Source organism: Myxocyprinus asiaticus, chromosome 23, assembly GCF_019703515.2.
Source record: "Myxocyprinus asiaticus isolate MX2 ecotype Aquarium Trade chromosome 23, UBuf_Myxa_2, whole genome shotgun sequence".
Lineage (NCBI taxonomy): Eukaryota > Metazoa > Chordata > Actinopteri > Cypriniformes > Catostomidae > Myxocyprinus > Myxocyprinus asiaticus.
This window is the reverse complement of record NC_059366.1, coordinates 3,031,853-3,046,101: the sequence shown is the minus strand read 5'-3', so window position 1 is coordinate 3,046,101 and position 14,249 is coordinate 3,031,853. Positions and strand designations below refer to the sequence as shown.

At 36.5% G+C, this 14,249-nt stretch overlaps 1 protein-coding gene across 3 annotated transcripts in view; it reads left to right on the top strand.

The window, feature by feature from the left end:
- The window catches only part of wdr11 (WD repeat domain 11), a 175,367-nt gene that overhangs the window by 128,959 nt on the left and 32,159 nt on the right, over nucleotides 1–14,249 (top strand). For all 3 annotated transcript variants that reach the window (XM_051650869.1, XM_051650868.1, XM_051650870.1), the window contains exons 15-22: nucleotides 1,075–1,199; nucleotides 2,963–3,110; nucleotides 10,094–10,200; nucleotides 10,283–10,397; nucleotides 12,047–12,218; nucleotides 12,802–12,910; nucleotides 13,603–13,665; nucleotides 13,928–13,993. In XM_051650869.1, coding sequence (XP_051506829.1) covers nucleotides 1,075–1,199; nucleotides 2,963–3,110; nucleotides 10,094–10,200; nucleotides 10,283–10,397; nucleotides 12,047–12,218; nucleotides 12,802–12,910; nucleotides 13,603–13,665; nucleotides 13,928–13,993 — 905 coding nt within the window. The remainder of the gene's footprint in view (nucleotides 1–1,074; nucleotides 1,200–2,962; nucleotides 3,111–10,093; nucleotides 10,201–10,282; nucleotides 10,398–12,046; nucleotides 12,219–12,801; nucleotides 12,911–13,602; nucleotides 13,666–13,927; nucleotides 13,994–14,249) is intronic.

Here is a 14,249-nt window from a genome sequence, read left to right as displayed (position 1 = left end):
AGCTCACAAAAAAAGGTTGTGATTTTAACTAATTAATGTGATTAATCGGAATGAATCATTGTACATTAGGACAAACATTAAAATATAACCGTACATATATTTTCTTTATACTTTGTCCCAAAGAACTTGTAAGAAATTGGTTAGACGTCATTTATTTAAATTATTTAAATATGTGCATGTTAAAATGTGCAGTTTTTTGCAGGAAGAGTTCATTAGACATATTTTTACAGGTATATATATTTGATACAAGTATACAGTATGTGTGCATACCATAAAATTAGCGGTCATGTTGTAATTACAATTTGGGCTAAATCTTCTGCCGTTTTCCAGTTTACTTTTTTAATAATACAATCAAATGATCAGATTGAATTCATATCAAAATTTATTGGCAAGAGAAACTTAAGTGTACATTAGCAATGCATTATTAGACACTATACATACAGATATAAAACATATTGAATGCTGAAGTTTAAAATCTCAAAACTTTTATTTTCTCTGGCTGCCGTTCAGTCTCTAACACCTCATGCGGTTTCGCCTTTGACTCTGGATCAGATGACAGTGAGTGAGCATTTTCGGGCGATACGAAAAGATAAGGCAGCTTGCCCTGATCCGTCCCATATCTGGCTCACCATTTGCGGGTGAAGTCTCCATTCTCTGTGCAGTAAATCTGCTCTTGTGTTTATTATCCCCGGGACATGTCGTGCAAAATGAATAAGCGTGTACTGCTCCACACAAACAGTTTCTGTGCTAGGATGTGCAGTCGACTCGAGCGTGTACCTCTAGGAAATTTATAAATTCCAATTTTAGTAAGGTTTACTTTTTTTCAACTGATGTGCGGTCACTGGTGTGCATATGCAGCTTATTTAACAACAACTTTGAATGTGCCTCTTCCATTCCAGTTTTATGTGTACATAAAACATAAACTTTTGGTTAGTAAGAAAAGATGTGAACCAATGTGTGTGTGTTTGCTTGAATCACTGCCTTCACTTTATGCTGTGAAATTCTAGCTGCGTACCATGTATGTCTTTGAGCATTTGTTCTATATGGTAACATTTAGTGTGTATTTCTAAACAGGAGTGGTCTCCCTCACATAACCTTAAAAGTCTGAAGAAAAAGCAGCTTGCAGCACGAGAGGCCATGGCCAGACAGACTACTCTCGCCGATGCTGAGCAGAGCAGTGTTGAGTCTTCCGTTATCAGGTCTGACCTCTGCTTAAAGGAATTGTGCAGCCAAAAGTATAATTCTGTCTTTAAAAAAAAAAACAAAAAAAAAAACAATCATCATGTTCCAAATTCATTTGACTTTCTCTCTTCCATGGAGCACAAAAGCAGATATTGAACAGAATGTTCTGGAAGGTCAGACACTGATGTTGGGCAACGGGGCCTGGCTCGTAGTTCCAGTTCATCCTAACGTTATCAGTATGGTTCAGGTCTAGGCTTTGTGCAGGCAAGTGAAGTTCTTCCAATCCAGACACAGTAAACCATTTTTTAATGGATCTCACTTGGTCCACTGTGGCATTGTCATGTGAAATAGAAAAGGGCTCTCTGTAAAGTGTTGTAAGAGTGCCACAGCATTAAGGTTCTTCTTCACAGGAATGAAGGGGCCACAATAAACATCTAGACAGAGTAAATAGAAAACTCATGTACAGGTGTGTTCAAACTATGCATTTACATAATGTCTACATAATCTTGAGAAAACATTGCAGTGTTAAAAAGTTGCTGTGCCAACTGGAGATGGAAAAAGCACCATAAAAGTAGTCTGTAGTGCGCTATATTCCAAGTCTTCTGAAGTCATACAGTAGCATACAAAAGTAAAGAACAGACCCAAATTGAAGTCATCATTCACTGATAATCTTTCCCTCTTCCAGAGCTCTCAAATCTCATTCACAGTTCTGCATGTTCAGGGTTGCGGTGTGAAGATGCGTCACACCAGGTTTATTGTCAGTGATCATATGATTTGGAATATAATGCACAAGTCATATGGAGTATTTTTATGGGGCTTTTTTCATTTTTGGAGCATGGCAGTAAAAATCACCTCCACTATCAATGATAGTGAAAACAGCAGTGAAACTGTGAAAACAGAGCAAACAGCTTGGACATTCTATTAAAAATCTCCTTTTGAATGCCATGGAAGAAAGAACTTCATCAGGTTTGGAACGACATGAGGTGAGGAACTGATGACAGAACTTTCAGTTTAGGGTCAACTGTCCCTTTAAAGCGCTTCACAACTGTCAACAGTATCATGTATATGTACAGTATATATGTTTGTGTGTGTATATATATATATTTATTAATCTATATATATAATATATATTAATCTATATAAGCTCAATCGACAGCATTTGTGGCATAATGTTGATTACCACAAAAATGTATTTCAACTCGTCCCTCCTTTTCTTTAAAAAAAAGCAAAAATCGAGGTTACAGTGAGACACTTACAATGGAAGTGAATGGGGACAGTTTTTGGAGGGTTTAAAGGCAGAAATTTGAAGCTCATAATTCTATAAAAGCACTTACATTAATTCTTCTTTTAAAACTCATGTATTATTTGAGCTGTAAAGTTGTTTAAATTGTCATATTTACAGTCATTTTAGGGTTTTAGGGTTTGTTGACAATACATTGTCATGGCGACGAAGTTGTAAAATTGTCTATAACTTTATACAGAAAAGGTTAGTGAGTGATTTTATCACATTAAAATCATGTTTACATGCATATTGTTGTTGTCTTGTGGTTAAACTTTTGAAACAGTGAGTATTTATTTTAACGTTCAAAAATTGACCCCATTCACTTGCATTTTAAGTGCCTCACTGTACTCAAATTTGTACTTTTTAAAAAGAAAAGGAGGGACGAGTCTAAATGAATTTTTGTGGTAATCTATATTATGCCACAAATGCTGTCGATTGAGCTTAATTTGTATTGAACCTGGAATATTCCTTTAACAACATACCTTCTCTCTCTCATAGTCTGCTGCAGGATGCTGAGAGTAAGTCTGATACGAGTCAGGGCATCTCGGCTCGCGAGCACTTTGTGTTTACTGACACAGACGGTCAGGTCTATCACATCACTGTGGAAGGCAACAGTGTGAAAGACGGTGCACGAATCCCTCCTGATGTGAGTGTCTCTCTTTTGTATGTGTTATGCATCCGACTCCCCATGTTCCCTTCTTGAATTTTCATTACTAAAACTTTCAATATCTTTCTCCTTGTCAATCTTTTCCTCACTCAAATCTCTCAACCCTGGACAAAAAATGAAAGGCCCAATTCTTTGTTCAATTAAAAAAAAATTTGATAAAATTAATAAAAACATTCCCGCTTTGAAATGTATGTGATCACTTAATGTGATTAAGATGATCACTTGAATGTTTTAACATAAAAGTGACATTTCATTTTAATTTCTCTTATTTTGATCAGAGTTATGACATTATCACTCTCTACCCCTAAAACCACTTGTCCTCAGACCATAACTCAGTTCTTGAGAAAAGCCCCGAAATGAAGACAACATTATGGCGGATGAGTAAAACATTGAATAGACATTTCAGAAAGTTGCTTTTATATACAATATATATATTATTGTACTAAATAAATGTGTTCTATCGAAAGTGCTAGTTTTTAGATGAATATTTTCATCCTCCTTTTATCCTTGAATTGGTATTTTCTGGATATTGCTGTAAATATTCTTCTTCTGCATGGATCAAAGGAGGTTTTGAACAAATTTTTTTTTTTTTTTTTTTTTTATAAAATGTGCAGTTTCAAACTTTTGAGTTAACAGGAGATGAGAGAAAATGGCTCTCTGCTTTGTTCTCATTATCCTTTCATCTGCTGCTGGGCTTCGTTCACATTATAAACCATAATGCTTGTTTCCGATTGTTTGCTCAGATCCAAACTTGTTGCTTTGTCCACTCACATTTCATGTTTATAAGTGACCCATATTTGTCAGCTGTGATACAAGACATCATATTCTTTATTATCAACGTTTCTCTCTCCATTCATAATTTCTTCAAATCCATTCTTTTGATTTTTTGCATTCAATCTCAGAAAGTTCAGACTGGAATAGTAGCACACTGCTTACTGCTTACTACTATTAAAAAAAAATAATAATAATTGCAATATGTATAAATAGTAAAAATTGTTTTATACTTAAAAATAATACTTTGAGTCTGTTCATGCAGCATGCAGCAAGTGCTGTCCATTTAAATTCATTAATTTATTTTCATTTTAAATTAAATTTTGTGTAACTTTTGTCAGTCTGATCAAATGATCCAAGAAAGAGAGTATAAACTTGACAATTGACTTAATTGTTTTTCTTTTTTTTTTTTTTCTTTTAACCAGAATTCTGCTTTTATACCAGGTTACAAAAGTATTAAAGTAATCCATCTTTTCTACTGTACATTGATTTCACTGTACCTGATTTTTACATGCAATACTAGTAGATTCAATCTTTTTGTAAAAAGGAGCACAATTAGTTTAATTAAATCATTACATGTTGTTTGTTAAATGTTAAATTTAGGTTGCAAATGAACCATTCTTAATTGAAACCTTAGTTCAATCTGTGGACTTGTTTTTGGTTGTGATACCACTGTGAAAAGTAAGATAGACTTTATATTGTAACGTTTATATTTGAAATCTGGTTTGCACAGAAGGATATAATTGACAGTTTTTTGTTTAATAGCTTTCATTTTCCACATTGTTTAAAGAAGAGCATTGGGCAACATCCTTTATAAATCAAATCCTGGAAATAAATTGTATCTAATTAATTGAAGAAATAATCAACAGATTTATCTCAACGAATGTATTTCAAGTAAGAGTAGTATGGTAGTATGCCATTCTGGACATGCTCTCTGTCTTGGCCACATGTCAGATGTTCTGTCTCTTTTATATTTGCTAATTTTATTCTCATTATTATTCAACAGTCTGTAAGTGTCAGTCTCTCTCCCTCTGGATATTTTTGCAATTTTATCCTTCTACTCTGGTTGTCCTGTGAGACTTTTTCTTAAGTTTGATCTCATTAGCCGTCCTGACCGCAACATAAGATGAATTTCTAAATCTGCTGTTTTAATAAAGCAAGAGTCCATTTTCATTTGATTTTTCCAGAATGAATATGAGATTAAATCTCTTTGCCAGTGAGACTGTGCATTGCTCTCAAACAGTTTATGTTCTCATATACAGTATCTTTTCCTTTATTTTGAGTTTGAATGTTTTGATAACATGTCAGCCACAATATTTGTAGCCTACAATGAATAATTATGATACCTACATTTTATGAACAGTAAATCATCAATTGTGCATTGTGAATCACAACATTACAATCTTTGATTTGAAGCAAAAAAGTATTTGAAAAATTGAACAAAAAGGCGAAGTTACAAGACAATGTTCTTAACGTCTTCCATGAGGTAATAAACTACTATCCCATGAAGCATTGTGAATGACATAATAAAATATAAAAATATTTATTAAAGGCATTTTATAAGTTAAGAAACAGTATAAACTCAGCAAAAAAAGAAACGTCCCTTTTTCAGGACACTGTATTTTAAAGATAATTTTGTAAAAATCCAAATAACTTTACAGATATTTGTTGTAAAGGATTTAAACAATGTTTTCCATGCTTGTTCAATGAACCATAAACAATTAATGAACATGCACCTGTGGAACGGTCGTTAAGACACTATTGGCACTTTTCCACTGCACGTTACGGTTCGAGTTGGCATGACTTTTCCACTGCAGTTTAGCACTGCCTCAACGTGGGTGGGATAATAGGCTGATCGTCATAGTTGGGCCGCCTCTACTGTCGTGACATCATCTTAAATGTGACTCAAACATTACTGACCATAAACAATAACACAACCGTTAGCTGTTAGCTACTAGCTGATTGTGCTGCATAAAGCAGTTGTTGCATGGTGATTTTACACAAGGGTAACAGTTAAAGTGGCCTGGTTGTTTTAGAAGCAAGCTTTACAGTAGCTGGTCAACTAAATGAAGTGAAGCTTTCAAGCAGAATATAGTTAACATAACAAAATGTATCATCCTCCATCGTGGACTCCAACAACGTCGAGTCCAGGGCACTCTCCCTCCCATTGCTCACCGGTCTATTGCCATAGATAGCGTCCATTTGGTCGAACCACTTCCACTTTCTTCTGTTTGAACCACTCCGGCTGTTGTGGTCCTTGATGCTTCTGTAGTCACTTTAAATTTTTTTTATTTATTTATTTTTTTTTTTATTTTACTTTTCCCTACACTGTTGGTAGGTCCGGTGGTAGCCGTGTGCTGCCAAAAGCTGAGACTTTTCCTGAAAGACTTTTTCGTTTCATGTCGTTTCGTTCATCGCTAACGAGAGGAACGTCTGCACCTTGTTTATTGACCATGGCGTGGTTTTGCGCACAGCCATTTCTTTTCACAATTTGAAAGTCAAGTGAACAAATTATATTTCTGTCGCTGTTGCAAACTTTAAACTAGCGGGTTGATGTCCCATGTTGCAAATCCAGTGACGCTGGTAGTGACGATCCTCTTTGACCAATCAGTGATCTGCAGGGTTTTGACGTCACATTTAGTATCGGCTTAGCTCGCTTGGAACCTCGACCGTGGTGGTACTAAAAAAATGATCAGGTACCAGGTACTATCCACAGTGGAAAACCACCAAAAAGCTTACAGACAGTAGGCAATTAAGGTCACAGTTATAAAAACTTAGGACAATAAATAGATCTTTCCACTGACTCTGAAAAACACCAAAAGAAAGAACCCCAGGGTCACTGCTCATCTGCGTGAACGTGCCTTAGGCATGCTGCATGGATGCATGAGAACTGCAGATGTGGCCAGGGCAATAAATTACTGTCATTACTGTGAGACACCTAATACAGTGCTACAGGGAGACAGGAAGGACAGCTGATCATCCTCGCAGTGGCAGACCACGTGTAACAACACCTGCACAGGATTGGTACATCCAAATTTCACACCTGTGGGACAGGTACAGGATTGCAACAACAACTGCCTGAGTTACACCAGGAATGCACAATCCCTCCATCAGTGCTCAGACTGTCCGCAATAGGCTGAGAGAGGCTGGACTGAGGGCTTGTAAGGCAGGTCCTTACCAGACATCACCGGCAACAACGTCACCTATGGGCACAAACCCACCTTCGCTGGACCAGACAGGACTGGCAAAAAGTGCTCTTCACTGACGAGTCATGGTTTTGTCTCACCAGAGATGATGGTCGGATTCGTGTTCATCGTCAAAGGAATGAGCGTTACACCGAGGCCTGTACTCTGGAGTGGGATCGATTTGGAGGTGGAGGGTCCGTCGTGGTCTGGTGCGGTGTGTCACAGCATCATCGGACTGAGCTTGTTGTCATTGCAGGCAAACTCAATGCTGTGTGTTTCAGGGAAGACATCCTCCTCCCTCATGTTGTACCCTTTATGCAGGCTCATCCTGGCATGACCCTCCAGCATGACAATGCCACCAGCCATACTGCTTGTTCTGTGTGTGATTCCTGCAAGGCAGGAATGTCAGTGTTCTGTCATGGCCAGCGAAGAGCCCGGATCTCAATCCCATTGAGCACATCTGGGACCTGTTGGATCGGAGGGTGAGGGCTAAGGCCATTCCCCCCAGAAATGTCCGGGAACTTGCAAGTGCCTTGGTGGAAGAGTGGGGTAATATCTCACAGCAAGAACTGGCAAATTTGGTGCAGTCCATGAGGAGGAGATGAACTTCAGTACTTAATGTAGTTGGTGGCCACACCAGATACTGACTGTTACTTTTGATTTTGACCCCCCCCATTCTTCAGGGACACATTATTCCATTTCTGTTAGTCACATATCTGTGAAATTTGTTCAGTTTATGTCTTAGTTGTTAAATCTTTTTCTGTTAATACAAATATTTACACGTTAAATTTGCTGAAAATAAAAGCAGTTGAAAGTGAGAGGACATTTCTTTTTATGCTGAGTTTATTTCAAGTTAATTGTAAAATGCTAATATAAAGTAATTTGAGAGTGTAGGAAGAAGGACTCGATTTTTACATTATTACATTGGCAGGTGCTAATTGTGCATTTTAACATGATTGGAATGGTAATTTGAACAGCCAGAATCCATAATCACAAAATAGACCAATTGGCATCCATGTCCACAACTACCCATTTTATAACAAACTTGTAGTTGGTGTTTTTTTCAAATATAAATACACAAAAATGTGTTAATCAAACTTTTATGACTTATCACCTTTTTGTTTATTAATACATTTAAATTGTTTTAACAATTTGAGTTCATCTTAGGGTGATTCTCACCCGTCAAAAAAAAAATCAATAAATGAATAAAAAATTGTCACATTTTACTACAAAATCAAGTTACCAGCATTTTTTTTTCTTTGTTTTTTTTTTTGGTCCATTACTATTTTTACATTGTGAATTTATCTTCATGACAATTGCAAGCAATAATCCCCCAATAAAACCTAACCATAATAAAAGTAAAAAGGAGTAATTTGTAAATTATATTCACCCTTTGCTATATTAAAAGCAGTACAACTAAACATTATATGTTTACCTTGTGAATTTCATAGTTTTTTTTAATGTACAGTAATTTCAAATCAGATGATTGCAACACACTCCAATCTAGCACCAGCACTCTCTGTTATTTGGCCAGTATGTGGTTTGAAGTTGTCCTGCTGAAAATTCCAGGACGTCTCTGGGATGGACGGTGCTGGATGGCAGTATATGCTGCTCCAAAATTTGTACATACAGTGGTGTGAAAAAGCATTTGCCCCCTTCCTGAATTGCTAATTTGGTACTAGAAAATCACTTACCATTATATCAAACACAGTTGAAAGTTATTTGGTTCATTAAATGAAGCTTAACATTGTCTTTGTATTTGTTTTTGAGTTGCCACAGTATGCAATAGACTGACATGTCTTAAGGTCAATATTAGGTCAAAAATGGCAAAAAAGAAACAGCTTTCTCTAGAAACTCATCAGTCAGTCATTGTTTTGAGGAATGAAGGCTATACAATGTTTGAAATTGCCCAAAAAAAAAAAAAAAAAACTGAAGATTTCATACAAAGGTGTACACTACAGTCTTCAAACACAAAGGACAACTGTCTCTAACAAGGACAAAAAGAGATGTGGAAGGCCAGATGTACAACCATCGGGTTCTTGGTCACCTCCCTGACTAAGGCCCTTTTCCCCCAATCGCTCAGTTTGGCCGGGCGGCCAGCTCTAGGAAGAGTCCTGGTGGTTCCAAACTTCTTCCATTTATGGATGATGGAGGCCACTGTGCTCACTGGGACCTTTAATGCTGCAGAAATTTTTCTGTACCCTTCCCCAGATCTGTGCCTCGATACAATCCTCTCTCGGAGGTCTATAGACAATTCCTTGGACTTCATGGCTTGATTTGTGCTCTGACATGCACTGTTAACTGTGGGACCTTATATAGACAGGTGTGTGCCTTTCCAAATCATGTCCACTCAACTGAATTTATCACAGGTGGACTCCAATCAAGTTGTAGAAACATCTCAAGGATGATCAGTGGAAACAGGATGCACCTGAGCTCAATTTTAAGTGTCATGGCAAAGGCTGTGAATACTTATGTACATGTGATTTTTTTTTTTTTTTTTTTCATTTTTCATTTTTAATAAATTTGCAAAGATTTCAAACAAACTTCTTTCACGTTGTCATTGTGGGGTATTGTTTGTAGAATTTTGAGGAAAATAATGAATTTAATCCATTTTGGAATAAGGCTGTAACATAACAAAATGTGGAAAAAGTGAAGTGCTGTGAATACTTTCCGGATGCACTGTATGTGTATATATATATATATATATATATATATATATATATATATATATATATAAAATATTACTAGGACATTTTCTTGACAGGTTTTGTGAGAATCAGCTTTTAACTAATGATCTGTTCAGCATTATACAGTATCATTTAATAATGGGTGTTAATGCTACTCATCGAAGTTACTACCTACTTTTTGAACATTTCTTTCAGGACTGTTTAACAAATGAACAAAATATTTTCTTTAAATGTAGAGAACTATTTTATGTATCAGTTGTTTTACACTATTTTATGCCTTGTATACAAGAAATTGAAAAAAAAATTTCCTCACTTTCAGGGCAGTATGGGGAGCATTGCCTGTATTGCATGGAAAGGAGACACTCTTGTTCTGGGAGATGTAGATGGAAACCTCAATTTTTGGGACCTGAAGGCCCGTCTGTCAAGGTACAAATCACTATAAACACTGAAAAGTCAAACTAATGACTCTTCGCATGTATGACACTGTCTGATCATATCTATTCTCTAGGGGTGTGCCTACACATCGTGGATGGGTGAAGAAGATCCGTTTCGCTCCAGGGAAAGGCAACCAAAAACTCCTGGTCATGTACACAGATGGAGCCGAAGTCTGGGATACCAAAGAGGTGCATCTGCATTTCTTAAAACTTACCTTTGTTTTGTTTTTTTAACAGATGTGTCACTGCTTTATTTATAATTGATAATGTTTCTAATGGAAAAAAAAGATTGTTACACAGATATCAAGAACAGCAAAAAAAAGCTCACTCTTTTGTAGTGTAAAGCACTAAACAGTGAAATTGAATAGGTATTTCTCAAATATGATTAGCTTATAACCATTAGAGTAAAGCTTTATGGAGTATAGATGGAGTCATTTTCAGTATTTGCCCAAAAAAAAAAAAATTCCAACCAACCTCTAGCATTGTATTAAATTTATATTGCAGAACACTGAATTAACTAATTGATATTTACACACTAGCTCAAGCTTAGAATATAGCGCAACAATGACTGCTAAGTTTTTCAGCAGCCTCACAAGTATTTTTCCCATTCATTTTCTCCATATCAATTTACATGTTTGTTTTTTTTGTTTTTGTTTTTTTTAATCATGCAGCCCTAAATCTTACTTTTTAGAACTCTGCTCTACTAATGTACAGTCATGTTTTTATAAAACACAAATGACACAGGCCAGTATTAGGTCTGTGCATCATGTACAGGTAACTTTATTCTTTGTCTAGTATTACCTGCATACAGTTAGAGCTTGTGAGTAGCTCAGGGCTCTGGCAGCTAGTTATAAGATGGATGCTGTTAGCTTCAACTGAGTTTGAGCAGAATCTCATCCTGACTTTAATTGGTGTTTGGTGGAGCTCTGCCTGCAGGACACCTCAGGGGAGAATGTGATGCTGTACACCCAGAGACAATCACTATAATGGCCCTTCAAATCAAGCTTTTCTCTCTGCCTTTCTCCTCGTTTCTTCAAGTGTTTACTTAAATCAGAATAATTTTCATCAAAATTATGATTTCTAAATCTTGACAAAGTTTCCTCAGAAAAGGTCAAAATCTTTGCTGTTGAGATGAAGGACATATCATGGAAACAGCATGACAACAAGACATAAAAAAGCAGAGCTTATATATATTGATGTTTTATTCTTTAGAGTTAATGGTTAATTGGATTTTTGATATCCTCAGAGAGACAAATTGCCAAAACCTTCAAAAAAAATTAAAATATATAAATAACAAATAACTGCAAAAATGACTCTTAGAAATATGAAATTAAATAATAAATGATCTGCTAATGAAACAAGTAATCAGATATGCATATTTCCAAATAATAGACTTAAACTAATTTTGTGCGAATTTGACGTAGACACGTACGTAAAAATGTCGTTTTAAGGTCAACATGAAACAGCATTTTGTACTCAAGTTTCTGTAACGTTATTTATAAGTAAAACAGTATTTTCAACAGGAAAAAGGATTAGAGGGTTGGAAAATAAGAGGGCTTGGTGACATCAGCCGAAAAAGTTGTTTCAGAAGCCTCTGCATTGTTAGCACCAATTGGATGGACAGCTGAGTTTAAAGTATAACTCAAAATAAGACAATAAAATATTCTATATTCACACTCTGTAATCACATTTAATGTGGCAATTCAGCTTAAAATTGGAAAACAATAAGTAGTGCTTTGCCTCAAATTTTCCACAAATGAACACAGCAGAAATTAAACGGGGTCTTGTTTTGGTTTTATTCGAGATCATCCTAATGACACACACACACACTCGTGCAGGTGCAAATGGTGAGCAGCATCAGAGTGGGGCGTAACGTGAGTTACAGGATTCTGGATATCGACTGGTGCACGTCAGATAAAGTGGTGCTGGCATCAGATGATGGCTGTGTGAGAGTTCTGGAGATGGCCATGAAGTCTGCCAGTTACAGAATGGATGAGCAGGACCTGACAGGTGTGTGTTTCTGACTTAATTTTACTTATAGGGACAAATTTGCTGAAAAATGTCCGTAGACGTTTTCTAAATATTACAAAACCTGCTTTTTTGGACGTCCTCAGAAGAATAAGGGTTACATGGGAGAATATCATATAGAAAACTTATCCTGGTCATATTTACAGAGCCAGAGAGGGAATGTATTTTCTGAAATACTTTTTTGTTCTTTTCAAAAAGTATTGCATTCCCTCACTATAGTTTGCTCTCCCTCGCAATACATTTTGTTGTGTGACACTGGAATCGGAAATTGTTGTTGGAATCTTAATTGTCTAATTGATGCTTCCTCATTTCCTTGACCCTCCGTCCCCCAGCCCATGACCAGACATTGCTCTTAAGTGATGCTTGATTGAGAAAGGATATTCTATTTTATAAATACCCCTTGCTTAGATTCCTTGTCCTCACATTACTTTACAATTAAAACTTTACAGAAACGGTACATTTAAGTTTTCTTTTACAGAGATAGAAGCATTGATTGTGAGTTATTTCATAATTTCTATTGGTTTTCCCAGTCACAGACTTGATTTTGACTGATGTGTTTCCTTAGATCCAGTGTGGTGTCCATATCTTCTGCTGCCACGTGCTGCTCTCACACTGAAGGCTTTTCTGCTGCTGCAGCCCTGGTCTGATACATTCACCATGGACATCACACATGTGTGCGTGACACCTCATTATACTGTCAGATCATTCACAGCATGACTGCCTTGAGTCTGTGGTGTATCTGCACTCACCAAAATATGACAGAAAAGATGTTTCCTCTGAAAAAGCTTTACATTTGGTGTGAAAAGGCAGGTTAAAAAGAATCTAAGCGATTTTATACATGTAGACATTACCTTAAAGCTTTCAGGGGCTAATTGGCCTCTCGGGCCAAAGCTGTTCCCATCCATTAAAAACTTTGTGCACCCCAGTCGGAGGCTTTTGAGGTTCACTTTGATTTATTTGATACAAGAACATTTGATAAAAATGTGGAGCAGAGTTTTATCAAGCATTGCATAATGAGCTATTGCCAGTCTGTTTTCACTGTCATTTAAATTGAACACCTTCCTTGTACATTTACGCACATTATTTATTTGCAGTGGTACATTTTTACTATATTGATGAAATGTTCCCTGCATTTGCAAAATGGCATATTGACCTAGTATTAATTACTGTTTCTAGCACGTTGCTGCTTATGCATCAACTTTATAATATTAAAGTTGACTTATATAACTTTATGAATATTAATCATCATAAATTAATTCCTTAATTTGGGGTTTCCTGCAGGGTTCCCATGCTCATGGAAGACCTGGAAATGTCAGGGAATTTTACTTATTCAGAAACTTATTTTATTGTGTATTTGCATCCACAGAGACTATGTGGAGAAGGATGAAATAAAGGGACTGATCCAGGAACAACTCAACTCTCTTTCAAAGTATGTCCGCTGCCAGAAAAGAGCACTGCACAATTACAAAGATAATGCAAGTAGGGCTATTTAGGGCTATTTCTTTCCTTCAAAGAAGCATCTATAAATAAAAGCAGGGACACAATTGTCCTCTGATGCACACTGAGTTTTATGTGCAGGAGCTTCATAAAAGAGCTTTCTGTCCTCTCACATGTTGTTTTCATCCATCTTTGGGAAATGTAACTAGTTCTTTTTTCAGTGACCTCAAATTTTTCCTGTTTTTCCTGTTTAGTGACATCAAAAGTGTTCTCCTGGATCCAAATCTGAACTTGCTGCAACGCTGCCTCCTTGTGTCAAGGTGAGTGTGTGTCCAGGTATTTTGAATTCAACCTTGATTCAGCTCATTGTGCATTGACAGCAACACTGCAATCAGCTGTACCATTCTGACCCCCTGATAAAAACACGTTAGAGTATTGAATGCTACATGTTCTCGAGAGTACAGGGGATGCGTCATTGCTTGGAAGTAATGTGTTTGTATTTGACCATTTGTGTTTGAAGGTTTCTGCTGTTGGCATGCTAGCAACAGTAACCTTTCACAAAATTGACACAAAGAA